At 46.9% G+C, this 27,929-nt stretch overlaps 1 protein-coding gene, 1 non-coding gene and 1 pseudogene across 3 annotated transcripts in view; all 3 read left to right on the top strand.

Annotated features, from left to right (window-relative positions):
• PDGFRB (platelet derived growth factor receptor beta) overlaps positions 1–955 on the top strand; it is a 37,529-nt gene extending 36,574 nt beyond the window's left edge. The window contains exon 23 of one of the 2 annotated variants that reach the window (XM_065873382.1): positions 19–955. In XM_065873382.1, coding sequence (XP_065729454.1) covers positions 19–196 — 178 coding nt within the window. In that variant the 3' untranslated portion in view covers positions 197–955. The remainder of the gene's footprint in view (positions 1–18) is intronic. The other variant, XM_065873383.1, reaches the window with a different exon arrangement.
• Positions 527–27,877, top strand: LOC136120294 (large ribosomal subunit protein uL11 pseudogene; annotated as a pseudogene).
• On the top strand, positions 24,296–24,369 carry TRNAI-AAU (transfer RNA isoleucine (anticodon AAU)). The gene has a single exon. It is a non-coding gene; the product is annotated as a tRNA-Ile (tRNA).
• Positions 27,878–27,929: the final 52 nt, after the last annotated feature.

Raw genomic sequence — 27,929 nt, 5'->3', positions numbered from 1 at the left:
CTTGCCTTCCGCCTCTAGCTCCGCCCTGAATGAAGTCAACACCTCCTCTACCATCTCCTGTGACAGCCCCCTGGAACCCCAAGAGGAACCAGAGCCAGAGCCCCAGCCTGAGTCCCAGGTGGAGCCAGAGCCCAAGCGGCCGCCGGATTCCAGCTGCCCTGGGCCTCGGGCCGAGGCGGAGGACAGCTTCCTGTAGGGGCTGGCCCCCACCCTGCCCTACCCGAAGCTCCCCCTCTACCTCCCAGCACCCTGCGCCTCCAGGCCTGGCCCAGCCTCCCAACAGCCAGGCTGTTCCCTTCAGCTGTCCCCTCTGGAAAGCTTTTGCCCCTGGCACATCACACCCCGACCCCTGGGGCTGGCTTAGGAGGTGAGAGAACTGTAGGGACCATGACCGGTCCTCTGCCTCTGGAGAGCGCATGTGACTCTGAGCCAGGCTTCTCCCAGGGGACTCAGTTTCCCCATCTGTAAGATGGGAAAGGTGGGCTTGGCAACCCACAATCTGGGATTCTCACCCTGGCTGACAGATATGGAGGCTGGAATCGCTGAGGAGATGCTCAAGGTTCATGAGGTGGTAGGTTAACTTTTTTTCCTCTTCAGCCAGCTGCCCCTCAAGGAGCTGCAGCTCTCTCCTTGCACTTTTTCCTGCCCAAGAGCTGGGGAAGGGACCCTAGCATCTCTGGCTCCTGGCTGAGCTAGGGCCTGGCCTTGGACAGTGTTGTCTCATCCAGAAGCCACCTCCCCTCAATGCCAGTCTTTGCTTTCCCAGGCCCAGGCTGGTCTGGGGCCTTCCAAGCTTAATTAATGCTGGGGGCTGAGCCAAGGACAGGACACCCTGGCCTGTAGCCCCTGCCCCAGGCACTCGGGGTACACCTCCCCATAACATGCCTGTGTCCGTGTCTTCCTGGCCCCATGGATCCAGGGGTCTTTTTCCTCATCACTGCCAGTCTTACTCCACTCACCAGAGTCTCCAGGGCCAGATGGGCCCCACGTCTGTGATGAGTGTGTTGACGTGCCTGCAAGAGGTGTCCACATGTATGGGCCAACGTGGCACTGGACCCGCTAAGAGACCTTGGAGGAATCCCTCGCCCTCTGTTTTCCTTGTTGAAAAATGAGCAGGTTGGACTCATTGACTTCTGGTGCCCTGCCAGCACTAACATTCTAGAATATTCCAGGGGTTGCACACTTGCCCAGATGAAGCAAAGATAAACCCTCCAAACCTCTATCCTGGGTTAGTTGGGGTCTGGGGAGGTTCCAGACTACACAGCACACTCCAGGCATTCAGGAACTGTGCCCCTCCCCCAGGCCCCTGGCAAGTCCCCAAAGGCCAGCTGCCCAGGCCTTGACTCTGAGCGACAGCCAGTGTCCTGGAAAGCCCCCAGAAGCTGCCCCAGGGACATGGGGAGACCGTGGGACCCCTCTCAGCACCCACATGACCTCTGGAACTATTCTGGGCAAAGGAGGCCGAGACGGCAAGTCAGACCACCTGACACAGCCCACCACTCGTACCTGCTGTCCAGGTCTGTGCCGCAGACCTAGAGGACAGTGAAAGGACAAGAAACCTTGGATGGGGGACCTGAGGAAGGGGCGCAAGAGGTGGGTACTTTGGAGGGTGTCTTCCCACCTGCCAGCTGCCCCACCCTGAGGCAGGAACCGTAGAACATGGCTTTGTCTGCCCGGGGATGCTCACCTCACTGTGTCTGCCAGCCCAGTTGGCACTGGAGGGAACTGGGGCGTGAGGGCTGTGGCCAAGACTGCTGGCAGGGGAAGGGCTGGAGGGAGGGTGAGGGAAGGTCAGCGCCTCTGGGCACCAGCCCCTTGTGTTGGTTGGCACCTCCCCGCCCCAGGACCCCCGAAGCCTGGTCAAGGAGAGGGCGTGGGTTCTCACTACGGTACCAAAGATGTAATCACCTAGGTTTACAAGTATTTTTAGGACTCACGTTAACTCACGTTTATACAACAGAAGCGCTATTTTGTATGCCATCAACTTTTCTTCTCTGTGTACTTTTTCTTTAAAAGAAAGATTTTAATATTAAACCTGGTGCTTCTCACCCACAGACCTCGTGGTGTCTCGCAGGTTTGGATCCCCGGGCCCGGGAGGTGGCAAGAGTGGGGTAGGGCAGCCGGGCTCGCCCAGCTGTAGGATCCCTGCACAGGGCCCCTCAGCTCAAGTTTTGCTTCCACCTGTGAGACGGGGGTCTTCACACTCCCCCTGGTAGCTCCTCGCTGGTAGCCGGGTGACCTGGACCTCAGGCTTTGGTTTTCCAGGTTGCGAAAGGAGAAGGCTCTTCCGGCTCTGCAGTGCCCGGCTCTGGGTTGGGAGCCTGTGTTCCCCTGCCAGCCCCACTCCGCCCCACCATGTGCTTTGGCTTTGGCCGTTAAGCCAGGCCACCGCCCTCCCTCCCTCCACTCTGCCCACGGGCCCAGATTGAGGCCGGTGTGGCTCATGAGAGGCATCCGCTAAAGCCCAGATCCCAGGCCCCGGTGAGTAGTGGTCGTGTCTCAGGTAGGAGCAGGGCAGATGGACAGAGCACCCAAGGGGTCCAGAGAGCAGGAAGAATGAGGAGAGAGGGTGAAGGAGAGAGGGGAAGAGGAAGGGAGGAAGACGTGGGGTGAGAGCCACCAGGACAAGGCCCGTGGCGGGGGTGGGAAAGGCGGCCCGGCTGGGTCTCTGAGAGCAAAGTCTAGCCAGGCTGGGAGAGGAGTGCGGACCGGCCTCCCATGGTTGCAGCAGCTCGGTGGCATGGGGCTGGCACGAACCAGGCATCTCGGTGTCTGCTGGCCGGCTCAGTACTGGACGTCGGCTCCACTGCCCAGCCCAGGCCTGGGAGACCTGGCGGCAGTAGGAAGCCAGGGCAATAGAGCTGCCAGGGGCCGAGGGCAGGGTGCACAGGTCCTGGACCCAGCCTGGGGCTTCCTGGCCCTCCCGCCTGAGCCCTTTGGGAGGGGTCACCTGAGGTGGAACCAGGTCTCAGCTTGAGATCTGTCACACCTCACTACGTGACCTTGGCCATTCCCTGCTCACTCTGAACTGGGGAAGGGGCCTCTCAGTTTGTTTCTAGGGACAGGCACCTGGTTTTGGAACCACAGGGCTCCCTGGACTGCCTCCAGGAGTCTGGGGCCGTGGCTGCCAGTGGGGAGAGGAACAGAGACGTGGGGCAGCTCTGACTCATGGGCCCAGCCGCCAACTCGGGCGGTTGAGCCACCCCCAGGGAAACCCCGCCTGCTGCAGGGCCCACCCTCCTGGGGGTCCTGGCCTTAGAACCCGTGACCCCGTCTCTCCTGGCTGTGGTAGAAGATGAATAAGCCATACCCAGATCTGCCCTGTAAGGAGAGTAAATCACCACATTCCAGGTGCGGATTACCCTCGCCCGTGGGAAAAGCCTCCATCTGGAGGTCAGGGGACCTCGGCTCCCTCCATCTCAGGCCTGCTCCTTATGGGGCCTTGGGTGGATTATTCAGCCTCAGGCCTCCATTTCCCCAGAGGTAAATGGAGCTAATGATGCCACAGAGGGATAAAGGAGGATAGAGCGCTGGTGCCCACTTACTGAACAGTTACTCTGTACCAGGCCTGTCCTGTTGCTGCACACACTTCTCATTCGCCCTTACATCCACCCTGTCCCCATGTTACAAAGGGGACACCAGTTCACGGGGGGTTGAATTGGCTTGCCCAATGTCATCTGGTCGGTGTGGCAGGGAGGGGATAGGAGCCTGGGCTTGGCCGACCCCCAGGTCAGCCCTAGGGGAGGCGAAGCCCAGGCCAGCTTGCATGGCAGGTGAGTGGGGAAGCCTGGGTCCCAGCCCCGGTCTCCTGACTCCAGACCTCTGGGTCTGTGGGTCTCCAGGAGAAAGCACTGGGGGAGAGGAGAGAGCTAAGGGAGTCTGAGGGCTAAGTGGACATAATAAGCAAGAGTCTGGTGGGGGACTTGGAACCCACAGTCCCCTGTGCAGAGGGGTGCAGGAGCTGGAGGACGGGGGAACCGTAGGTCAACCTCTGCAGGCTCCCGCCACTCAGGCGGGCCCACGGGAACGGGTGAGCTGGAATTTTCCTGCCAGACGATGAGCCACTTGACTACACAATTCTTCCGCCACCCTATTCACAGCCAGCGTCCTTGTTCCTGGAAAAAGAGGGAAGGACTGAAAGCTTTTGCTGAGGGGCCCTGACCCTCAGCTGATGCGGGGCCCCACGACCCCCATTAATGCCCTTTCTTTGAATTAGAGCCCTGTCTCCACAAGGCCTCTTCTATTTCAGTTTCGCATTCAGCTTCATAGTCATTTAAAATTATTTTCACAAAAGCATTTATATAATATATGCTTACACTAAAAAGTATCTATTACCAAATATGTAATATAGAAAGGGACCCTTGAGACCCTGACTCTGTCCCGGTCCCTCACCATTTAGAGTGGGTTCCTATCGGTGGACCCATGTGATGTTCACAGTACAGCCAGGAGACATGCCAAGGGAAGATCCAGGTGAGGAAGCTGAGGCTCAGAGCCGGGAAGTGCTGGCTCAACGTCACACACAGGGAGGCTCATGCCTGCCAGTCTGGTGTCCTTGCTACTGCCTTTCTCAGGGAGTCTCTGAGTCCAGTTCCTGGACACAGAGAGGGCAGCAGGCTGAACCTTGGAGTCAGGGTGCTGACCGTCCACTCGGGGTGAGGCTCCTGGAATTCCCTGGGTAGGCTCCTCCTTGGTGGGGGCTTCTGGGGCTTCTCTGGGCTGTGATGGGTTCCCACAGCTCAGAATACCATCTGCCATGACCTGCCATGACTTTTGGGGCCTGATGAAGGGGGCCCAGCCTGGGGCAGAGGGTGGCCCTTCTCAGGATCCAGCAGGGACTCAGGGACATCACAGAAGCCAGACTATCTCTCTGTGGTCCCCCTCCCACTGGCTCAGCTCCTGCCCTTCTCTCTGGTCCCCCTTTGGCATGCTTGTCTGCCCTCTCCAACAGCTCCCTACGCCTCCACCCCCCGCTTAGGGCTCCTTTCCTCCTAGCACGGTTGGGACAGTTCCAGTCTCTTTCTGGTTTGGGGTTTTGTGGGTAATCACTGCAAGGAACTAGAAAGTCACAAACACAGGGAAGTAACAAAGCTTCTGGAAAATCACAGAATTCTCAGAGTGGTTGTTCCCCTTCTGAAGGGAAAAGATGGCAGCTTCCGCACCTGAAAGTTTTTCTTCTCCGTTACTGATCTTCTTGAAGCCTACTATGATCTTGGCTCTCCTTTGCTCAAACACCTTTGATGGGTCCCCACAGCCCAACAAACAAAGTCCAGACATCCTCATGTGGTCTTTAAGGCCCTTCCTGACCTGCCTCCAACCTCTCCTGTTCCCTCCCCACATCTGCCCTCAAGGCCTGTCTACCCCTGTGTGGCTACAAGCTGTCCAACCTTCCAACAGTGCACAAGGCTTCCCTTTTCTCCACATCCTTACCAACACCTATCACTTGTCTTTTTGATAACAGCCATTCGAACAGGTGTGAGGTGATACCTCATTGTGGTTTTGATTTGATTTCTTGATTAGTGATGTACATCTTCTCATGTGCCTGCTGGCCATATGTAGATCTTCTTTGCAAAAATGTCTATTCAGTTCCTCTGTCCATGTTGTAATTGGATTTCTTTTTTTTTTTTTTGCTATTGAGTTGTATGTGTTACTTATATTTTGGATATTAACCCCTTATCAGATTTATAATTTGCCAATATTTTCTCCCACTTCATAGGTTACCTTTTCATTTTGTTAGTTTTTGCTGTGTAGAAGCCCCACCTCTGCATTTCTGTTGGTGCTGTGCTTACCACCTAGGACTCCCAGCCCTCTATGACTGGAAGGCAAAGTCTTGCTCTAACTTCCAGCCCAGCCCAAAGCCACCTCCTCCAAGAAGCCTTCCTAATACTCAGCTGGAAGTGGATTCTTTTCCCAGTCCTTTGCTTGTGCCTCTGATGGGCCCTCATGTTTTTCTGACAGCCTCAGTCCCCTGATGTCCTATGTGCTCTCTCACTTCCAAGCCTTTACCATGCTGTCTCTCCTTCCTAGAATATTCCCTACTCCTCCCTGCACCTCTCCCCAACTCCTTCTCAGTTTAGGCAGACTCTTCGTTGTCTTCAGTGTTCCCAGGATGTCCTGCAACTCCACTGATGTCCTAGTTCATCTTCACCCCAGGCTGTGAGCTCCAAAGGGGAGGGACCATGCCTGCCATGTTCAGCACTGTCCCTAAGGCCAAGCAGAGAGTCAACACTTGATAAACATTTGTTGACTGCACTTCACCTGCATTATTGCCTCACTGGATCTGAGTTAGTAACCCTTCCCCTGTTTTACAGATGAAAAAAACAGAGAGGCCATGGACCTGGCTGTGGTCACACAGCTATGAGTGGGGAATGTCATTCCCAGTCTGTCTGGCTCCAAAAACCAAGCCACTCCCCTCTACCCTTGACCTTTCTGAGAGCCCCAGCCACTGCTGAAGGCAGGTGGTTAAAAACATGGTCTCTGGGGCTGAGTTCCTGAGTTCAAATCCAGCTCTGCAACTTATCAGCTGTGTGACCCTGGGCAGAACACATCTCTCTCTGAGCCTGTCTTTCCTCATCTATAACATGGAATAATTATAGCTATCCCCTTAGGCGATTGTGAGGATCATATGAGATGACCTGTATAAAGAGATTAGTCTAGAGATTGGCACAAAGAAAGTGCCCAGTGGACAGGGGGGACTCAAGACAGCCCCTCCTTATGCAACCACTTTACTGCAATTACTAATGACACCCCTTTTGGTCTCAAAGGTCCTCGTTTGGATGATAAATCATAGCAATATAGACTGATATCAGTATTATCACCTGCATTATAGTATCACCACTTAGGACAGGGAGGGCCTTGGAGGCAGAAAACTGCCCTAAACTGCCCTGACTCCACTTCACTGAGTCTAAAAATCAGTGGATCAGAATGGTCAGGTATACCACAGGCTCAAGAGGCAGGAAAACCCCCACCAGCTGTATGACCTTGAGAAAGTGACTTAACTCCTCTGAGCCTTGGAATAATAACCACACCTACCTCTAGGGTTGAGGATTCAGTGAGAAAATTCCAAAGAGAGCTTGGCATGCTGCCTGACATGTGGTGAGAACCTGATAAACCTCGCAGGCCTGCAAGTGAAAAGAGAACTGAGATGGGTGTGAACCCAGAAGGCTTGGGATGCATAGGCAGAACCCCTGCCAGCCTGTCAGGGACAGGTAGGGAGTCCAAACTTTTGGAGTTATAGCTGGGTGAACAGAAGTGACAGCTTCCTCTGATCTCTGGGACAGAGACAGGTTCTACTGAGGTGGCCTATGTCAGCCCTCGGGGTCACTGTGACCTCCATCCCCCTGGGTAGCCACATCCTTTCTCCACCTCAACGCCCTCCACCAGGGAGGGGTCCCCGCCAGCCCAGATCAGGGACTTTGTGAGAATCGAATGGAAGCTGAGCGCCCAGTCCTGAGACCAGACACAAACTTCACCTACATCTTAGAGATTCTCCGCTTTCCTCAAGGCCATCCGTGGGCTTTGGAGGACAATGGCCTCAGACACAAGGAAGCATCAGAATCCCCTAGAGAGCTTGTTTCCTGTGCAGGTTCCCATATCCCACCTCTAATTCCACAGGCCTGGGATGGCCCTGGAATCTGCATTTTAACAGGTACCCCTGTGATTCTGAGGCTGGGGTCCCTGGACTGTACTTGGACCCAGACTGTACTTGGAGGTACACCCCCGCTTCCAGTTCCCATGAAGAACCCTGGCCTGTAGGATAAAGCCTAAAACCCCAGCCGCATGGTCAGGGACACTTTGCACTTGGACCTCGCCCCTTCCTACTTCTGCCTCTGCTCCCTTCCTCTGGCCGGCCACAGGGAGCTCTGACTTTTCGCCCTCTCTGCCCTCATACCGGTCACACTCCTGGGTTTCCTTTCTGCCTGGAGGACTCCTCCAAGGACCAACTCCAAAGCCACTGCTCTGGAAACCCTCGAAGCATCTCCATCCTATCCCCCCATGCCACCTGATTGTGCCCCTGTCACCACACGAAGGGGCTCCTTCCAAATATATTGGACTTGAAAAAGTTAACGTCACATTGCTGACCCTGCATATTGTTGAAGATCTGATGAGGGTGAGGATGACCAGATGTGTTGGGAGACCAGGTCCCAGGAGGACCGCTAAGGGATGAAGTGCTTGCCCTAGAGACGTGGTGCCTCCAGGGGCCACAGGGGCTGCCCCCACACAGCTGGCCTGTTGGGGGACAGGGAACAGAGTTGCCGGGGGATCCTGAAAGCAGCACCAGTAGTGACAGGTGAGTACCCCAGGGAGACAGATCTGTTCCCTGGTAGGGAAGCATGGGCTACAGCTTTCTAACTACAAGAGGTACACAGGTGACCTGCCAGGAATGCTGTGAGTGTGTGGGGAATGGTATTGGCCAATTGACCTGGCAGCCGGGAGGGGTATCCTGGACCTGAGTCCCTGAGAATCCCAGTACTGCCTCTAAGTCTTCCCCAAAGTGACTGTGTGACCTGAGTTAAGTCACTTACCCTCTCTGACCTTTCTTTTTCTTATCTCTAGTGGAGATACTATGCACTTCACTGAGTCCCTGTGGCCCAGGCGTCTATGAGAAAATGGAAATGAAAGTGCCTTGTAAACAATGGCTCAGGCTTCCTAAGCAAGACACAAAACCCAGGAACCAGAAATGAAAAGACCAGCAAATTTGACAACAACAAAGTAAAACTGCTCTGTAAATAGAGTTACCAGAAAAGAAAGTTGAAAGAGAAGTGGTGGACTGGGGGAGAATATTTTCAACATACCTGATAATAGGGTTAATAGACATAATACAGAATATAAATAGTGCCAACAAATCAATAAAAGACAAGAAACAAACGGGAAAATGAGGCAAGGATATCTGTAGAAGAAATCCAAATAGCCAATATACATGTTAAAAAGACAATCACTTTACCATCAACCTCACAAATGCATATTAAATCTCAATGAAATAACATTTCTTTTCTATCAGATTGGGAACATCTTTAAAGGTCAGTAAAAGCCAATGTCAGCAAGAACGTAGTGTAGCTGGTTTCCTACACACTGTTGATAGGAATGCACATTTACACAGTCTTTTTTTAAATTTATTTTAATTTATTTATTTTTGGCTGCGTTGGGTCTTCCTTACTGAGCGCGGGCTGTCTCTAGTTGTGGCAAGAGGGGGCTACTCTTCGTTGCAGTGTGTGGGTTTCTCATTGCGGTGGTTTGTCTTGTTGCGGAGCACGGGCTCAAGGCATGCAGGCTCAGTAGTTGTGGCTCACGGGCTCTAGAGCGCAGCCTCAGCAGTTGTGGTGCACGGACTTAGTTGCTCCACGGCATGTGGGATCTCTCCGGAACAGGGCTCAAACCCGTGTCCCCTGCATTGGCAGACGGATTCTTAACCACGGCGCCACCAGGGAAGCCCTACACAGCCCTTTTTGGAGAGCAGTTTAACAGAGCCTCCACATTTTACTGGACCCACCCTTGGACCAAGCAATCCGGAATGGATCCCGCTCACATGATGGCACACACGCACAATCATTTAGGTGCTCGGATGTGCACCGCAGCATTGTTTACAGTGGAGAAAAATCAAGTAACTAAAGTGTCCATTCAGTAGAGGAATGGTGAAAAAAATTATGGTACATTCATCTCATGAATACAATGTAGCAATTTCAAAACTGAGGTAGATCTCAGCGTATTGACATGGAAAGACTTCTAAGATGTGTGATTAAGTGATAAACCCGAAGCCCCACAGTGCAATAAACAGCATTTATTACTGCTTTTTAAAACCACACAGTATGGCTGAGGGGACGGATGAATGGACCCATGGATGAGCATATAGCTGTGTGGACAAAAGTCAGGAAGGGTAGAGCATATACATGATTCGTACCAGTGGCTGTTGCTGGGAAAGGGGCTGTGGTTGGGAGCAGGGTTTGTGGGGGGGACTTCCATCCGGGGGGAGAACAGATCCCTCTGTATGTATGACTATCTTGCAGTACACACTGTGGGGAAACAGGACCATAGCGTGCTGCTGGGAAGGGATTCCTGGCACTGCTGCTCTCTGCCTGGGTTCTGTACCTGCCAGTGGCCAGCTAGCTGCTCTGCTAATGGCCTTTGTTGTTCATTTCTTTCTAAATACCCTTCTTCTTGTCTTCCCTTCCTCTGACTGGCAAAACCCAACCCTCCCCAGGCTTGGCATTTATCCCAGATCAATACATTACCAGTTAGCTTTCCTACTATAGCATTCAAACCAATAAAACATCACAAATCTACAATAATAATAAACAACATTTATTTCTCTCTCATCTACACCTTGTGCGGCTGATCTTGTTGGACTCAGGGTTCACTCATGCATCTACATGGCGACTGGGGATTCTGCTCCAGGCTGGGCTCCGCAGAGGTACCTTAGCTGGTGCAGCTCTGCCTCACATGTTTCTCATCCTCGCCTTAGGACCAACAGGCCAGCTCCGTGATGCTAGAAGCATCTTCTTGTGTCTCTGCAGAGATTTGTCCGTTTTATCTAACTTGTTGAAGTGATGTACCTAGAGCGTTTTACAGGATTCCCTTTTTATCCTTTTAGTGTCTGTACACTAAAACGGTGATGTTGGTGATGATGTCCACTCTGATTCCTGACATTTGTAACTTGTGTCTTTCTTGTTTTGTTTTTCTTGAATATTTTATTCTTTTTTTTTTTTTTTCAATGAAACGGCTTTTGGCTTTACGGATTATTCTCTGACATTTTCTGGATTTCATTCATTTCTGCTGTTATCCTCTTTCCTCCCTTATCGTTGCTATAGGTTTAATTTGTTCTTTTCTGGTTTCTTCAGGTAGAACTCAGATCATTGATTATTTTTTCATTCAATTAAAAACATTGTCTAATTTCCCCTGAGATTTCTTCTTTGACTCGTGGGTTGTTTATAAGTATTCAATTTCCGTATGTTCGTATCTCCCAGTTGTTGTTCTGTTAATGATTTCAAGTTTAATTCTGTTATGGTACATGAAATACTTTGTATGATTTAGATATTTAAAGTCTTTATGCTTTTAAAATTTTTAATGGCTTTTCTTATACATGAGTATATGGTACATCTTGGTGACTGCTCCATGTGTCCTTGGGAAGAATGTGTATTCTCTTGTTGTTAAGAATATTCTCTAAATATCAATTAGGTCAAGTCCGTTTGTACTTTAGTTCAGGTGTTTTATATTCTTAATTTCTCTGTACTTGTACCATCTGTTCCAGAGAGAGATGTGTCACCAGAGATTTGTCTATCTGTTCTTTCAGTTCTCAGTTTTGTTTCATGTATTTAGAAGCTCTCTTCTAAGGTGCACATACATTGGGGATAGTTGTATTTTGGATAATTGACTTCTTTGTCATTATGTAATATTCTTGATGATTTCCTAGAAATATTCCTTGTTCTGATGTCTGCTCTGTCTGAGATTAATACAGCACTCTAGCTGTTTTTTTGTTTTTTGATTACAGTTTCCATGGAATACCTTTTTCCATCCTTTTACTTTTATCCTACCTATGTCTTTATATTTAAAGTGGTTTCTTTTTTTTCATCGTTATTGAGGTATAGTTGATTTATAATGTTGTGTTAGTTTCAGGTGTAAAGCAAAGTGATTCATATATATATATATATATATAATTTAGAATCCTTTCCATTATAAGTTATTACGAGATATCGAATGCAGTTCCCTGTGCTATAAAGTAGGTCCTTGTTGTTTATATATTTTATATATAGTAGTGTGTAGCTGTTAATCCCAAACTCCTAATTTATCCCACCTTCCCCTTTGGTACCATAAGTTTGTTATGTCTGAGAATCTGTTCCTCTTTTGTAAATAAGTTCATTTGTATAATTTTTAGATTTCACATACAAGTGATATATGATATTGTCTTTCTCTGTGTGACTTACGTCACTTAGTATGATAATCAGTAGGTCATGTTGCTGCAAATGGCATTACTTCATTCTTTTTTATGGCTGAGTGATATTACATCATATATATATATGTGCCACATATTCTTTATCCATTCCTCTGTCGATGGACACTTAGATAGCTTCCATGACTTGGCTGTTGTGAACAGTCCTGCTATGAACATTGGGGTAAATGTATCGTTTTGAATTAGAGTTGTCGTCTTTTCCAGTTTTATGCCCTGGAGTGGGATTGCTGTATCATAAGGTAGCTCTATTTTTAGCTTTTTAGGGAACCTCCATACTGTTCTCCATAGTGGCTGCACCAGCTTACATTGTAAAGTGGGTTTCTTGTAGAAAGCAAATATTCGGTTTTGCTTTTTATCCAGCATGACAATGTCCTTTAACTGGTGTAGAGCTGACCCGTGAACACTGGGTGTTCATCCACATATCGCTCATCGTCATCCCTCTGTATCCAACGTTCCCCCTCATCCGGGGGGTCAACCAAGGCAAGGCCCTCAAATCTGTCTCCTTGGCAGCCAACCTCATAATAAAGCTCTTCCTTCTCTCAAAGGCCAGTCTCATAATCTTGGCTTTTATGCACGTTGGGTAGCGAGCCCTTGCTCAGTAACAGTTTTGGACTCCATGAAGGGACTCAGTCTTGTGACAGCCTGCCCGAGGCACTGTAGCCCCTGGCGGAGTGTGGGCTCTCACCGCAGACCCTGAGTGGCCACCTAGACCAAATTCCTGTAAAGGGTCAGCTGTCGAGTTCCTGCTTCCCCGCTGTGGCCCTCCAGGCCCCTCAGTGCTCCTTTCACTTTTGAGAGAAGAAACAGCTCCGAAATCACATGTCTTTGGGGGTGAGTAAGCTTGTTAAAATGCACCAGTGCTTATATTGTTGAATAATCTCATCAGGATTGTGGGTGAGAGTCCCACCTTAAGAGAGACACTCTAAAAGGTTGTAGCCACTGAGGTACCAAAGGATCAATCAGGTTAGAATCAGAATCCCTGAGTTAGAGCCCCATGCCTTTTGTTTGCCTATGTCTGACTGTTTCCTTTGTTAGGATTGGTTAACAAAGGGGCTCTAACTGTTTCCTTTGTTAGCGGTTGGTTCCTGGATGACTATAGCAAAACTTTCTGGAACCAGGATTAAAGGGGTTGGGCGGGGGCGGTCCTCTGACCCAGGAGGTAAAAGCCATCTCTCCCTGACTAGAGAGCTTGCCTTACAGAGCTGTTGGGAGTTTTCACCTGTGCCTAATATAATTACCTGGCCGTATTGATAAAGGTGTGTATTCTTAAACCAGCCCAGATTACCTTGTTGGGGCGAGAGGGTAAAGGGGAAATGAGGGAGCATGAAGCAGGAAAATCTCGACCCCAGAAGAACGTCACCCGTGTCTGGGTTAAAGGAATTTCATACAATTGGACGTTTTCGGTTTTCCTCACTGAGAGTTTTAACCCTCTTTTGCATGAGCCAAACTAGCAGGGAGTTAGCATTGAAATGCTTTTCAGTGTGTGTGTGTGTGTGTGTGTGTGTGTATGAAAGTTTGCCGGAGGAACAAGCATTGGTGGTGATGCTAAAGGCCACATGCTATATGGAGGTCTTGGGCGGAATGTATTCTACCTGGAAATTTCCCAGGTGCTGAGCTGAGCTTCTCTTTGATTTCTGCTCGGGAGGTAAAATGTTTCGATCATCTACCTAGAAATTAAATCCCAACATGCCCACAAAGGAAGTCAGGGCTTGGGTATTTCAACCTGTATACTCCTGAATTCGTCTCTCAAATTCAGCTCTGAGTCTCAGACAGCCTCCTCACTTTGGTTTCTTTAAGGTGATCCTGTCATTTCTTCCACCTGCCTCCCCATGAGATAAATTTATCCAGGCGGTGCGTGAGACAGAGCCTGGGCACTCCCAGGCCCCTCTGCAATAGGCACGCCTGCCCTCAGCACTCGGGGGGAAACTCTTAGGAGCCTCTGAGCACCGTGGCTGCAGTCTCGGAACTGCCAGGACAGATTTCTTGGCAGACAGGCAGCACGCGTGATGTTTAGGCTACAGTGCTTGGCAACCATCTTTAATGGAAACCTTTTCAGTGTTCCCTAAGGGAACCCTCAAATCCAAGCTGTTCATCTTTGAGACTCTCCATTCCCCTTTGTGATTCTCCAGGGAATTCTTTTTTTGTCTTTTTAAGTGAATGGTTTTACTTATCTATTTTTTTTTGGCTGCGTTGGGTCTTGGTTGTTGCATGCGGGCTCTTCTCTAGTTGGGGCGAGCGGGGCTATCGTGCTTGTGGTGCACGGGCTTTTATGAGTTACTGAGGGAAGGCCATTTTCTAGAGATTTGCAGTCCATACACTGTTCTCAGCCCTTTGGTTTGAAACCTGGGATATTGACTAAGACTTTGACTTAGGGGTTGCCTGTTTTCATGCGCTCTCTCCCAAACATCCATTCTCAGGGGGGCAAGCTAACCCCTCAGAACAGGCACTAAGATGGAGAGTGGTTGGAGGGGCAAGCGGCCCGTGTGCCCAGGTGCTGCCTATATAGGAACAAAGGGTGCTGGTAGCCACAAATTGGCAAGTCCTGGTGCTTTCCTTCATCTCCCGTGAACGCCCAGGTTTTCCAGGTGCAGCCAGCATTGCAGCATCACGAGGACCTGAGTCTCTGATAAGACTGCTGCTTGGTGTGCGGCCCCAACCACAAAGGCTGGGAAGAAGCGGCAGGCGTTTGGTGAAGGTGGTTGTTCCAGCCTCTTGTGGGGTTTTGCTGGCCAAGAAGTAAACTATCTTGAGTGCTGCAGCGGAGGAAACCCAGTCAGCCAGCTGCAGAGCCCAGCTTCACTAAGTGCTTCTTTTTCTTCGAGGAACGGCTCCTGGCTGTGCTAGCGTCAGCTCTGTGCCGTGCACTGCGGTTATCAACTTTCCTCAGATCAAGAGTAGCAGGTACGTCTGACCTCCGCTGGTTTTTCTAAGTTATTTTGCCAAGTAAGAATTTGTAGAAGAGATGTAAAATTATGGTTCAAGGAAGGACCCTCACTAAAACCTGTTCTCCCCGGTGGATTTTAAGGTGTATTCTTTTTGTTTTGTATTTTGTTTTTATTTTCCTGCGGTACTCGGGCCTCTCACTCTTGTGGCCGCTCCCGTTGCGGGGCACAGGCTCCGGAAGCGCAGGCTCAGCGGCCATGGCTCACGGGCCCAGCCGCTCGGCGGGAATGTGGGATCTTCCCCAACCGGGGCACGAACCCGTGTCCCCTGCATCGGCAGGCGGACTCTCAACCACTGCGCCACCAGGGAAGCCCTAAGATGGATTCTTAACCACGGCGCCACCAGGCGAGCCCTACACAGCCTTTCTTGGAAGGCAGTTTAACAGTGCCTCACATTTTACTGGACCCACCCTTGGACCCAAAAATCCGGAATGGATCCCGCTCAGATGATGGCACACACGCACAATCATTTAGGTGTTTGGAAGTGCACCGCAGCATTGTTTACAGTGGGGAAAAATCAAGTAACTAAAGTGTTCATACAGTAGAGGAATTGTGAAAAAGTTATGGTACATTTATCTTATGAACACAATTTAAAAACTGAGGTAAATCTCTATGTATCGACGTGGAAAGACTTCTAAGATGTGTGATTAAGTGATAAACCCGAAGCCCCACAGTGCAATAAATAGCATGTACTACTGCTTTTTAAAACCACACAAGGGCTTCCCTGGTGACGCAGTGGTTGAGAGTCCGCCTTCCAATGCAGGGGATGCGGGTCCGTGCCTCAGTCTGGGAAGATCCCACATGCCGCGGAGCAGCTGGGCCCGTGAGCCATGGCCGCTGAGCCTGCGCGTCTGGAGTCTGTGCTCCGCAACCGGAGAGGCCACAACAGTGAGAGGGCCGCGTACCGCAAAAAAAAAACAAAAAACCACACAATATGGCTGAGTGGATGGATGAATGGATCCATGGATGAGCATATAGCTGTGTGGACAAAGGTCAGGAAGGGTAGAGCATATACAGGATTCGTACCAGTGGCTGTTGCTGGGAAAGGGGCTGTGGTTGGGAGCAGGGTTTGTTGGGGGGACTTCCATTCGGGGGGAGAACAGATCCCTCTGTATGTATGACTATCTTGCAGTACGCACTGTGGGGCAACAGGACCATAGCGTGCTGCTGGGAAGGGATTCCTGGCACCGCTGCTCTCTGCCTGGGTTCTGTACCTGCCAGTGGCCAGCTAGCTGCTCTGCTAGTGGCCTTTGCTGTTCATTTCTTTCTAAATGCCCTTTCTTTTTTCTTCCCTGCCTCTGCCTGGCAAAACCCAACCCTCCCCAAGCTTGGCACTTATCCCAGATCAATACATTACTAGTTAGCTTCCGTTCTATAGCATTCAAACAAAACCCCACAAATCTACAATAATAATAACATTTATTTCTCTCTCATCTACACCTTGTGCGGCTGATCTTGTTGGACTCAGTAGGGTTGACTCATGCATCTACATGGCGACTGGGGATTCTGCTCCAGGCTGGGCTTAGCAGAGGTACCTTAGCTGGTGCAGCTCCACCTCACATGTTTCTCATCCTCGCCTTAGGACCAGCAGGCCAGCTCCGTGATGCTAGAAGCATCTTCTTGTGTCTCTGCAGAGATTTGTCCGTTTTATCTAACTTGTTGAAGTGATGTACCTAGAGCGTTTTATAGTATTCCCTTTTTATCCTTTTAGTGTCTGTACACTATAACGGTGTTGTTGGTGATGATGTCCACTCTGATTCCTGACATTTGTAACTTGTGTCTTTCTTGTTTTGTTTTTCTTGAATAGTTTATTCTTTTTTTTTTTTCAATGAAACGACTTTTGGCTTTACGGATTATTCTCTGACATTTTCTGGATTTCTTTCATTTCTGCTGTTATCCTCTTTCCTCCCTTATAGTTGCTATGGGTTTAATTTGTTCTTTTCTGGTTTCTTAAGGTAGAACTCACACCATTAGACAATGTTTTTAATTGAATGAAAAAAATAATCAATTTCCCTTGGGATTTCTTCTTTGACTCCTGGGTTGTTTATTAGACTGTTGTTCAATTTCCATATGTTCGGATTTCCCAGTTGTTGTCCTGTTAATGATTGCAAGTTTAATTCTGTTATGGCACATGAAATACTTTGTATGATTTAGATATTTAAAGTCTTTATGCTTTTAAAATTTTTAATGTTTTTTCATATACATGAGTATATGGTACATCTTGGTGACTGCTCCATGTGTCCTTGGGAAGAATGTGTATTCTCTTGTTGTTAAGAATATTCTCTAAATATCAATTAGGTCAAGTCGGTTTGTACTTTAGTTCAGGTGTTTTATATTCTTAATTTCTCTGTACTTGTACCATCTGTTCCAGAGAGAGATGTGTCACCAGAGATTTGTCTATCTGTTCTTTCAGTTCTCAGTTTTGTTTCATGTATTTAGAAGCTCTCTTCTAAGGTGCACATACATTGGGGATAGTTGTATTTTGGATAATTGACTTCTTTGTCATTATGTAATATTCTTGATGATTTCCTAGAAATATTCCTTGTTCTGATGTCTGCTCTGTCTGAGATTAATACAGCACTCTAGCTGTTTTTTTGTTTTTTGATTACAGTTTCCATGGAATATCTTTTTCCATCCTTTTAATTTTATCCTACCTATGTCTTTATATTTAAAGTGGGTTTTTTCATTGTTATTGAGGTTTAGTTGATTTACAATGTTGTAGTTTCAGGTGTAAAGCAAAGTGATTCAGATATATAATTTAGATTCATTATAAGTTATTACAAGATATTGAATGTAGTTCCCTGTGCTATAAAGTAGGTCCTTGTTGTTTATATATTTTATATATAGTAGTGTGTAGCTGTTAACCCCAATCTCCTAATTTATACCCCCATTCCTCTTTGGTAACCGTAAGTTTGTTATGTCTGAGAATCTGTTCCTCTTTTGTAAATAAGTTCATTTGTATAATTTTTAGATTTCACATACAAGTGATATATTGTCTTTCTCTGTGTGACTTACATCACTGAATATGATAATCTGTAGGTCATGTTGCTGCAGGTGGCATTAGTTCATTCTTTTTTATGGCTGAGTGATATTCCACTATATGTGTTTATATATTTATATTTATTTATGCCACATCTTTTTTTTTAACATGATATCACTTTTGGAATCCGAAAAATAGCACAAATGGATTAATTTACAAAACAGAAAGAGTCTCACAGACATAGAGACCAAATTTATGGTCACAGAAGCGGGGGAAGAGATAAATTAGGAGTATGAGATTAACAGAGGCACACTGCCATATATAAAATAAACAACAAGGATTTACTGTTACAGCACCGGGAACTATATTCAATATCTTACAATAAACTATAAGAAAAGAATTGAAAAAAAGAATATATGTGTTTAAACAAATTACTTTGCTGAGTACCTGAAACTAACACAATACTGTAAATCAATTATACTTTAATGAAAAAATGAAAATTTTCACTAGAGTACGGACGATGGGGTGACAGGGAGAGGTGGGGCTGAAGAGAGCAAAGGGTCTGGGTCACAGAGGGTCTATATGGTGAGACTTGTATATTCTGATCATCTCTTGCTAACAGTGGGATCTGCAGAAGTGGGACACAGGGGGCCTGGGGTTCAATCAGCTCTAATACCAACCAGCAGCAGGTTCATCACTTCTGTTCTCATCTTCTCAGTTACCATATTGGTATGATCAAGCTGACCCATCTCCTAGCAGCAAAGGCAGGAACTAGAGCAACCCAGGGCCCCACAGGGCTAAGATGCTGAGGACAAAGCTTGCTGTTCTGCTCTCTCAAGAATTGTCACGTAAACGTCCCTCCCCGAAAGAAGACGCTGAGCTCTCCCTTCCAGGCTAATGTGTTTTTAGAAAGTTAAGTTCTCCAGGTGTTGCCCATTTCAGATGGGTCCAGGACATGTTGGAAATTGAGAGGCCCTTAGCCTCTTGCAAACAGGCTGGGAGAGTCTTAGGTCAAAGCCCAAAGGAGAAGGCTGTGAGATTGTTCATTGGCATCCAGGAGAGATGAAGCTTGTTCCAATAATTCTCTCTGCTCTTCACTCCAGGCTCTGCCAGAATGCAGGACTGTTGGAAAGTGGGAATCCTGACAGGTTCTGGGAAACAAGAGGAGGCTATGCCACATCTTCTTTATCCATTCCTCTGTCGATGGACACTTAGATCGCTTCCATGACTTGCTTGTTGTGAATAGTGCTGCTATGAACATTGGGGCACATGTATCTTTTTGATTATTAGAAATAAAGATGAAATTAGAGTTTTCGTCTTTTCCAGTTATATCCCCCTGGAGTGGGATTGCTGGATCATATGGTAGCTCTATTTTTAGTTTTTTAGGGAACCTCCATACTGTTCTCCATACTGGCTGCACCAAATTACACTCTAAAGTGGGTTTCTTGTAGAAAGGAAATATTGGTTTTGCTTTTTTATCCAGCATGACAATGTCCTTTAACTGGTGTAGAGCTGACCCGTGAACACTGGGTGTTCATCCACCTATTGTTTATCGTCATCCCTCTGTATCCAAGGTTCCTCCTCATCCGGGGGGTCAACCAAGGCAAGGCCCTCAAATCTGGCCAGTCTCATAATCTTGGCTTTTATGCACATTGGGTAGCGAGCCCTTGCTCAGTAACAGTTTTGGACTCCATGAAGGGACTCAGTCTTGTGACAGCCTGCCCGAGGCACTGTAGCCCCTGGCGGAGTGTGGGCTCTCACCGCAGACCCTGAGTGGCCACCTAGACCAAATTCCTGTAGAGGGTCAGCTGTCGAGTTCCTGCTTCCCCGCTGTGGCCCTCCAGGCCCCTCAGTGCTCCTTTCACTTTTGAGAGAAGAAACAGCTCCTAAATCAGATGTCTTTGGGGGTGAGTAACCTTGTTAAAATGCACCAGTGCCTATATTGTTGAATAATCTCATCAGGATTGTGGGTGAGAGTCCCACCTTAAGAGAGACACTCTAAAAGGTTGTAGCCACTGAGGTACCAAAGGATCAATCAGGTTAGAATCAGCATCCCTGAGTTAGAGCCCCATGCCTTTTGTTTGCCTATGTCTGAGTGTTTCCTTTGTTAGGATTCGCTAATAGGCGTTGGACCTTGGATGAGTATAGCAAAACTTTCTGGAACTAGCATTAATGGGGGGATGTGGGGTCCTCTGACCCAAGAGGTAAACGCCATCGCTCCCTGACTAGAGAGCTTGCCTTACAGAGTTGTCGGGAGCTTTCACCTCTGCCTAATGTAATTACCTGGTGGTATTGATAAAGGTGGGTATTCTTAATGAAACCAGCCCAGATTACCTTGTTGGGGTGAGACGGTAAAGGGGAAATGAGGGAGCGTGAAGCAGGTAAGTCTCCACCCCCATAAGAATGTCACCCGTGTCTGGGTTAAAGGAATTTCATACAATTGGACATTTTGGGTTTCCCTCACTGAGAGTTTTAACCCTCTTTTGCATGAGCCAAACTAGCAGGGAGTTAGCATTGAAATGCTTTTCAGTGTGTGTGTGTGTGTGTGTGTGTGTGTGTATGAAAGTTTGCTGGAGGAACAAGCATTGGTGGTGACGCTAAAGGCCACATGCTATATGGAGGTCTTGGGCGGAATGTATTCTACCTGGAAATTTCCCAGGTGCTGAGCTGTGCTTCTTTTTGATTTCTGCTCGGGAGGTAAAATGTTTCGATCATCTACCTAGAAATTAAATCCCAACATGCCCACAAAGGAAGTCAGGGCTTGGGTGTTTCAACCTGTATACTCCTGAATTCATCTCTCAAATTCAGCTCTGAGTCTCAGTCAGCCTCCTCACTTTGGTTTCTTCAAGGTGATCCTGTCATTTCTTTCACCTGCCTCCCCATAAGGTAAGTTTATCCAGGTGGTGCGTGAGACAGAGCCTGGGCTCTCCCAGGCCCCTCTGCAATAGACACGCCTGTCCTCAGCACTCGGCTGGGGCGGGGGGGGGGAACTCTTAGGAGCCTCTGAGCACCGTGGCTGCAGTCTCGGAACTGCCAGGACAGATTTCTTGGCAGACAGGCAGCACGCGTGATGTTTAGGCTACAGTGCTTGGCAACCACCTTTAATGGAAACCTTTTCAGTATTCCCTGAGGGAAGCTTCAAATCCAAGCTGGTCATCTTTGATACTTTCCATTCTCCTTTGTCGATTCTCCAGGGAATTCTTTTTTTAATTTTTAAGTCAATGGTATTTTTTTTTTTTTTTCTGTGGCTGCTTTGGGTCTTGGTTGCTGCGCGTGGGCTTTTCTCTAGTTGTGGCGAGCGGGGCTACTCTTCCTTGTGGTGCGTGGGCATTTATGAGTGCCTGAGGGAAGGCATTTTCTAGAGATTTGCAGTCCATAGACTGTTCTCAGCTCTTGGGTTTGAAACCTGGGATATTGACTAAGACTTTGACTTAGGGGTTCCTTGTTTTCGTCCTCTCTCTCACCAAACATCCATTCTCGGGTGGGGGCAGCTAACCCCTCAGAAGAGGCACTAAGGTGGTGAGTGGTTGGCAGGGCAAGTGGCCTGTGTGCCCAGGTGCTGCCTATATAGGAACAAAGGGTGCTGGTAGCCACAAATTGGCAAGTCCTGGTGCTTTCCTTCATCTCCCGTGAACGCCCAGGTTTTCCAGGTGCAGCCAGCATTGCAGCATCACGAGGACCTGAGTCTCTGATAAGACTGCTGCTTGGTGTGCGGCCCCAACCGCAAAGGCTGGGAAGAAGCGGCAGGCGTTTGGTGAAGGTGGTTGTCCCAGCCTCTTGTGGGGTTTTGCTGGCCAAGAAGTAAACTATCTTGAGTGCTGCAGCGGAGGAAACCCAGTCAGCCAGCTGCAGAGCCCAGCTTCACTAAGTGCTTCTTTTTCTTCGAGGAACGGCTCCTGGCTGTGCTAGCATCAGCTCTGTGCCGTGCACTGTGGTTATCAACTTTCCTCAGATCAAGAGTAGCAGGTACGTCTGACCTCCGCTGGTTTTTCTAAGTTATTTTGTAAGGTAAGAATTTGTGGAAGAGATGTAAATTTATAGTTCAATTGAGGACCCTCAGTAAAACCTCTTTTGCCTCTCTCAGAGCCAAATGATTTTTATTTATTACATCTGTCTCCTCCTTGGGTACTCTCGCTCTTCCCTGTACTCAGTTCAGCCCAGGGGCCGCTCTGCCTCAGGCCAGGCAATATCTGTTGAGTTAAGTTCCCACAGGTCTAAAGGACTAGGATCAACCAAGGGGATGTTTATGTGTGTCCTCTTCCGTTTCTACCTCTGGTTTATATAATTGGGGGAAAAAAACATATTGCACAGCTCACACCAGAGGGCAGACAGCAGAAGCAAGAAGAACTACAGTTCTGCAGCCTGTGGAATGAAAACCACATTCACAGAAAGACAAAACGAAAAGGCAGACGACTGTGTACCACATGAAGGAACAAGATAAAACCCCAGAAAAACAACTGAATGAAGTGGAGATAGGCAACCTTCCAGAAAAAGAATTCAGAATAATGATAGTGAAGATGATCCAAGATCCCAGAAAAAGAATGGAGGCAATGATAGGGAAGATGCAAGCAATGTTTAACAAAGACCTAGAAGAATTAAAGAACAAACAGAGATGAACAATACAATAACTGAAATGAAAAGTACACTGGAAGGAATCAATAGCAGAATAACTGAGGCAGAAGAACAGATAAGTGACCTAGAAGACAGAACGCTGGAATTCACAGCTATGGAACAGATTAAAGAGAAAAGAATGAAAAGAATTAAAAACAGGCTGAGAGACCTCTGGGAAAACATTAAACACAACAACATTCACATTATAGGGGTCCCAGAAGGAGAAGAGAGAGAGAAAGGATCCGAGAAAATATTTGAAGAGATTATAGTCCAAAACTTCCCTAACATGGGAAAGAAAATGGCCACCCAAGTCTAGGAAGAACAGAGAGTCCCAGGCAGAATAAACCCAAGGAGGAACATGCTGAGACACATAGTAATCAGTGAAAAAAAAGACAAAGAAAAATTATTGTAAGCAATAAGGGAAAAATGACAAATAACATACAAGGGAACTCCCATAAGGTTAACAGCTGATTTCTCTGCAGAAACTCTACAAGCCAGAAGGGAGTGGCATGATATATTTCAAGTGATGAAAGGGAAAAACCTACAACCAAGATTGCTCTACAACCAAGATTGCTCTACCCGGTAAGGATCTCATTCAGATTTGATGGAGAAATCAAAAGCTTTACAGACAAGGAAAAGCTAAGAGAATTCAGCACCACCAAACCAGCTCTACAACAAATGCTAAAGGAACTTCTCTAAGTGGGAAACATGAGAAGAAAAGGATCTACAAAAACAAACCCATAACAATTAAGAAAATGGTAATAGGAACATACATGTTAATAATTACCTTAAATGTGAATGGATTAAATGCTCCAACCAAAAGACAGGCTCACCGAATGGATACAAAACAAGACCGATACATATGCTGTCTATAAAAGACTCACTTCAGACCTAGGGACATATTCAGACTGAAAGTGAGGGGATGGAAAAAGATATTCCATGCAAATGGAAATCAAAAGAAAGCTGGAGGACTTCCCTGGTGGCACAGTGGTTGGGAGTTCTCCTGCCGATGCAGGGGACATGGGTTCGTGCCCCGGTTCAGGAGGATCCGCATGCCATGCAGCGGCTGGGCCCATGAGCCATGGCTGCTGGGCATGCGTGTCCGGAGCCTGTGCTCCGCAACGGGAGAGGCCACAGCAGTGAGAGGCCCGCATACCACAAAAAAAAAAAAAAAAAAAAAGCTGGAGTAGCAATACTCATATCAGATAAAATAGACTTTAAAATAAAGAATATTACAAGAGACAGGAAGGACACTACATAATCAAGTGATCAATCCAAGAAGAAGGTATAACAATTATAGATATATATGCACCCAACATAGGAGCACCTAACTACATAAGGCAACTGCTAATAGCTGCTAATAAAGAGGAAATCGACAGTAACACAATAATAGTGGGGGACTTTAACACCTCACTTACACCAATGGACAGATCATCCAGATAGAAAATAAGGAAACACAAGCTTTAAATGACACAATAGACCAGATAGATTTAATTAATATTTATAGGTCATTCCATCTAATAACAGCAGATTACACTTTCTTCTCAAGTGCACATGGAACATTCTCCAGGATAGATGGCATCTTGGGTCACAAATCAAGCCTCAGTAAATTTAAGAAAATTGAAATCATATCAAGCATCTTTTCTGACCACAATGCTATGAGATTAGAAATCAGTTACAGGGAAAAAAACACAGACACACGAAGGCTAAACAATACGTTACTAAATAACCAAGAGATCACTGGAGAAATCAAAGAGGAAATTAAAAAATAGCTAGAGACAAATTACAATGAAAACACGATCCAAAACCTATGGGAGTTGTGGCTGGTTAGGTCAGTTGGTTAGAGCATGGTGCTAATAACGCCAAGGTCGCGGGTTCGATCCCCGTATGGGCTACGGGTGCTTTTACTTCTTACCACCCAAGGTGGTTACACGTCTCTAGCTGAGACTTGGAAGGCACAGGTTACTTAAAGAAAAAAAAAAAAAAATCAACATGTCAAAACCTATGGGATGCATCAAAAGCTGTTCTAAGAGGGAAGTTTGTAGCAATACAGTCCTAACTCAAGAAACAAAAATCTCAAATCAACAATCTAACCTTACACTTAAAGGAACTACAGAAAGAAGAACAAAACCCAAAGTTAGTAGAAGGAAAGAAATCATAAAGATCAGAGCAGAAATAAATGAAATAGAAACAAAAGAATAACAAAGATCAATAAAACTAAAAGCTAATTCTTTGAGAAGATAAACACAATTGATAAACCTTTAGCCAGACTCATGAAGAAAAACAGGGAGAAGACTCAAATCAATAAAATCAGAAGTGAAAAAGGAGAAGTTACAACAGACACCGCAGAAATACCAAGCATCCTAAGAGACTACTACAAGCAACCCTATGCTGATAAAATGGACAACCTGGAAGATATGGACAAATTCTTAGAAAGGTATAACCTTCCACGACTGAACCTGGAAGAAACAGAAAATATGAGCAGACCAATCACAAGTAATGAAATTGAAACTGTGATTAAAAATCTTCCAACAAACAAAAGTCCAGGACCAGATGGCTTCACAGGTGAATTCTATCAAACATTTAGAGAAGAGCTAACACCCATCCTTCTCAAACTCTTCCAAAATATAGCAGAGGGAGGAACACTCCCAAACTCGTTCTACGAGGCCACCATCACCCTGATACCAAAACCAGACAAAGATACTACAAAAAAAGAAATTTACAGACCAATATTACTGATGAATATAGATGCAAAAATCCTCCACAAAATACTAGCAAACAGAATCCAACAGCACATTAAAAGGATCATACACCCATGATCAAGTGGGGTTTATCCCAGAGATGCAAGGATTCTTCAATATACACAAATCAATCAATGTGATACACAATATTAACAAATTGAATAAAAACTGTATGATTGGGCTTCCCTGGTGGCGCAGTGGTTGAGAGTCCGCCTGCCGATGCAGGGGACATGGGATCGTGCCCCAGCCCAGGAAGATCCCACATGCTGCGGAGCGGCTGGGCCCGCCTGTGAGCCATGGCCGCTGAGCCTGCGCGTCCGGAGCCTGTGCTCCGCAATGGGAGAGGCCACAGCAGTGAGAGGCCCATGTACCACCAAAAAAAAACCAATCAAAAAATGGACAGAAGACCTAAAGAGACATTTCTCCAAAGAAGACATGCAGATGGCCAAGAAACACATGATAAGCTGCTCAATATCACTAATTACTAGAGAAATGCAAATCAAAAGCACAATGAAGCATCACCTCACACCAGGTACAATGGGCATCAGCAGAAAATCTACAAACAACAAATGCTGGAGGTGTGGAGAAAAGGGAACCCTCCTGCACTGTTGGTAGGAATGTAAATTGATACAGCCATTATGGAGAACAGTATGGAGGTTCCTCAAAAATCTAAAAATAGAATTACCATATGACCCAGCAATCCCACTACTGGGCATATACCCAGAGAAAACCATCATTCAAAAAGACACATGCACTCCAATGTTCGTTGCAGCACTATTTACTATAGCCAGGTCATGGAAGCAACCTAAATGCCCATCGACAGACGAATGGATAAAGAAGATGTGGTACATATATACAATGGAATATCACTCAGCCACAAAAAGGAACGAAATTGGGTCATTTGCAGAGACGCGGATGGATCTAGAGACTGTCATACAGAGTGAAGTAAGTCAGAAAGAGAAAAACAAATATCACATATTAACGCGTATATGTGGAACCTAGGAAAATGGTACAGAGGAACTGGTTTGCAGGGCAGAAATAGAGACACAGATGTGGAGAACAAATGTATGGACACCAAGGGGTGAAAGTGTGTGTGTGGGGATGAATTGGGAGATTGGGAGTGACATGTATACACTAATATGTGTAAAATAGATAACTAATAAGAACCTGTATAAAATTTAAAATTTAAAAATTTAAAAAGCAAAACAAAACACAGCTCTCTGTATATGCCTGAATGCCTTATTCCCTTGTTGGGAGGAGATCTACAAACAGAATTAAATGACTTTCTCACCAGAAAAAGTAGGCCTTAGAGAACTCCCAGATCAGGCGTACGCCCTGCAAACTGTGCAGGAGACAAGCCTCAACCAGAAGGTCCTGAACAAATTCTACAAAAGGTTAAGAGTGGATGTTTGGGCTGATGGGAGGCAGGAAGTGCCAAGAGGGCTGACCCAATAGTGGTAAAATTCTGTCTAGATGCCAAGGCTCCAAATGTAAAGCAATACCCTTTAAAGAGGCATGTGAGGGAAGATACAAAGTCTCTGATAACCACCTTTCTTAAGTGCCAATTAAACTGACCTTGTCAGATACAAAACAACTGGTACTGGAAAGTATTGTTTTGTACGGGATTTGCGAGTCACTAACCAAGTTGTAGATATGTACATCTGGTAGTACCAAATCCTTACAGTTTGCGTACAACTTTATTTGGAGACTTGGCTGGTTTACAGTTCTGGACTTAAAAGATGCCTGTTACTGCATATCCCTAAGTCCTGAGTCCCAGGAACTGTTTGCCTTTGAATGGGACAATCCAGAGATAATATATAACAACTGTATTGTTGGATGGTACTCCGACGGGATTTAAGAATGCCTCCACCATCTTCAGGGAAGTCTTATCCAAGGACTTAAGTGATCTCCCATTAAATGAGGGAGTCTTACTGTGATATACTGATTACTAATAAAAATAACGGAGCCTCAGACCAAAATACAATCCTCACTTTAAAGCTGCTGGCAGACCGATGATATAAAGCCTCTAAGGGAAAAATGCAAATCTCTCAACCAACTGTAAAATACCTAGGATTTGAGTTATCAGAAAGACGGGAGACTTTCGGCTTGGAGGGGACCAAGGTGCAACTTATTCAGTCTTCCCGAATCCAGGTTCATCTGACCCCAGCTGCCTCCACCCTGCCGCCTAAGTTGGACCCCAACGATACCAAAGTTGTATACCCGAGGTGTGTCAGTGGGGAAGTTTGTGACACATCTGCCCTGGCCCCCAAGATCTGCCCTGGGTCTATCTGCAAAAAAAGGTTGGTGAGGACATCGCCAAGGCAACTGGTGATTGGAAGGGTCTGAGGAGCACAGTGAAACACCATTCAGAACAGACAGACCCAGATGGACGTGGTACCTTCTGCCTCTGCCCTGATCATCAAAGCCCTAAGGGAACCACCAAGAGACAGAAAAAAGCAGAAAACCATTAAGCACAGTGAAAACATCACTTTTGATTGTCAACGTTGCCTGATAGATGCATCATCGATCTTTAGCTAGAGAACTCTCTGGAACCATTAAAGATATCCTGGGCCAGTCTGTGGGCTGCCATGTTGATGGCTGCCACCTTCACGACATCATAGATGACATCAACAGTGATGTGGTGGAATGCCCAGCTAGTTAAGAACTGCAAGGAAAAATAATTTAATAATGGGATATTTGATAACCATTTAAAA

This window comes from Phocoena phocoena, chromosome 3 (assembly GCF_963924675.1).
Source record: "Phocoena phocoena chromosome 3, mPhoPho1.1, whole genome shotgun sequence".
Classification (NCBI taxonomy): Eukaryota; Metazoa; Chordata; class Mammalia; order Artiodactyla; family Phocoenidae; genus Phocoena; species Phocoena phocoena.
Note: the sequence above shows the minus strand (reverse complement) of the source record. Positions and strands in the feature narration are given on the sequence as shown.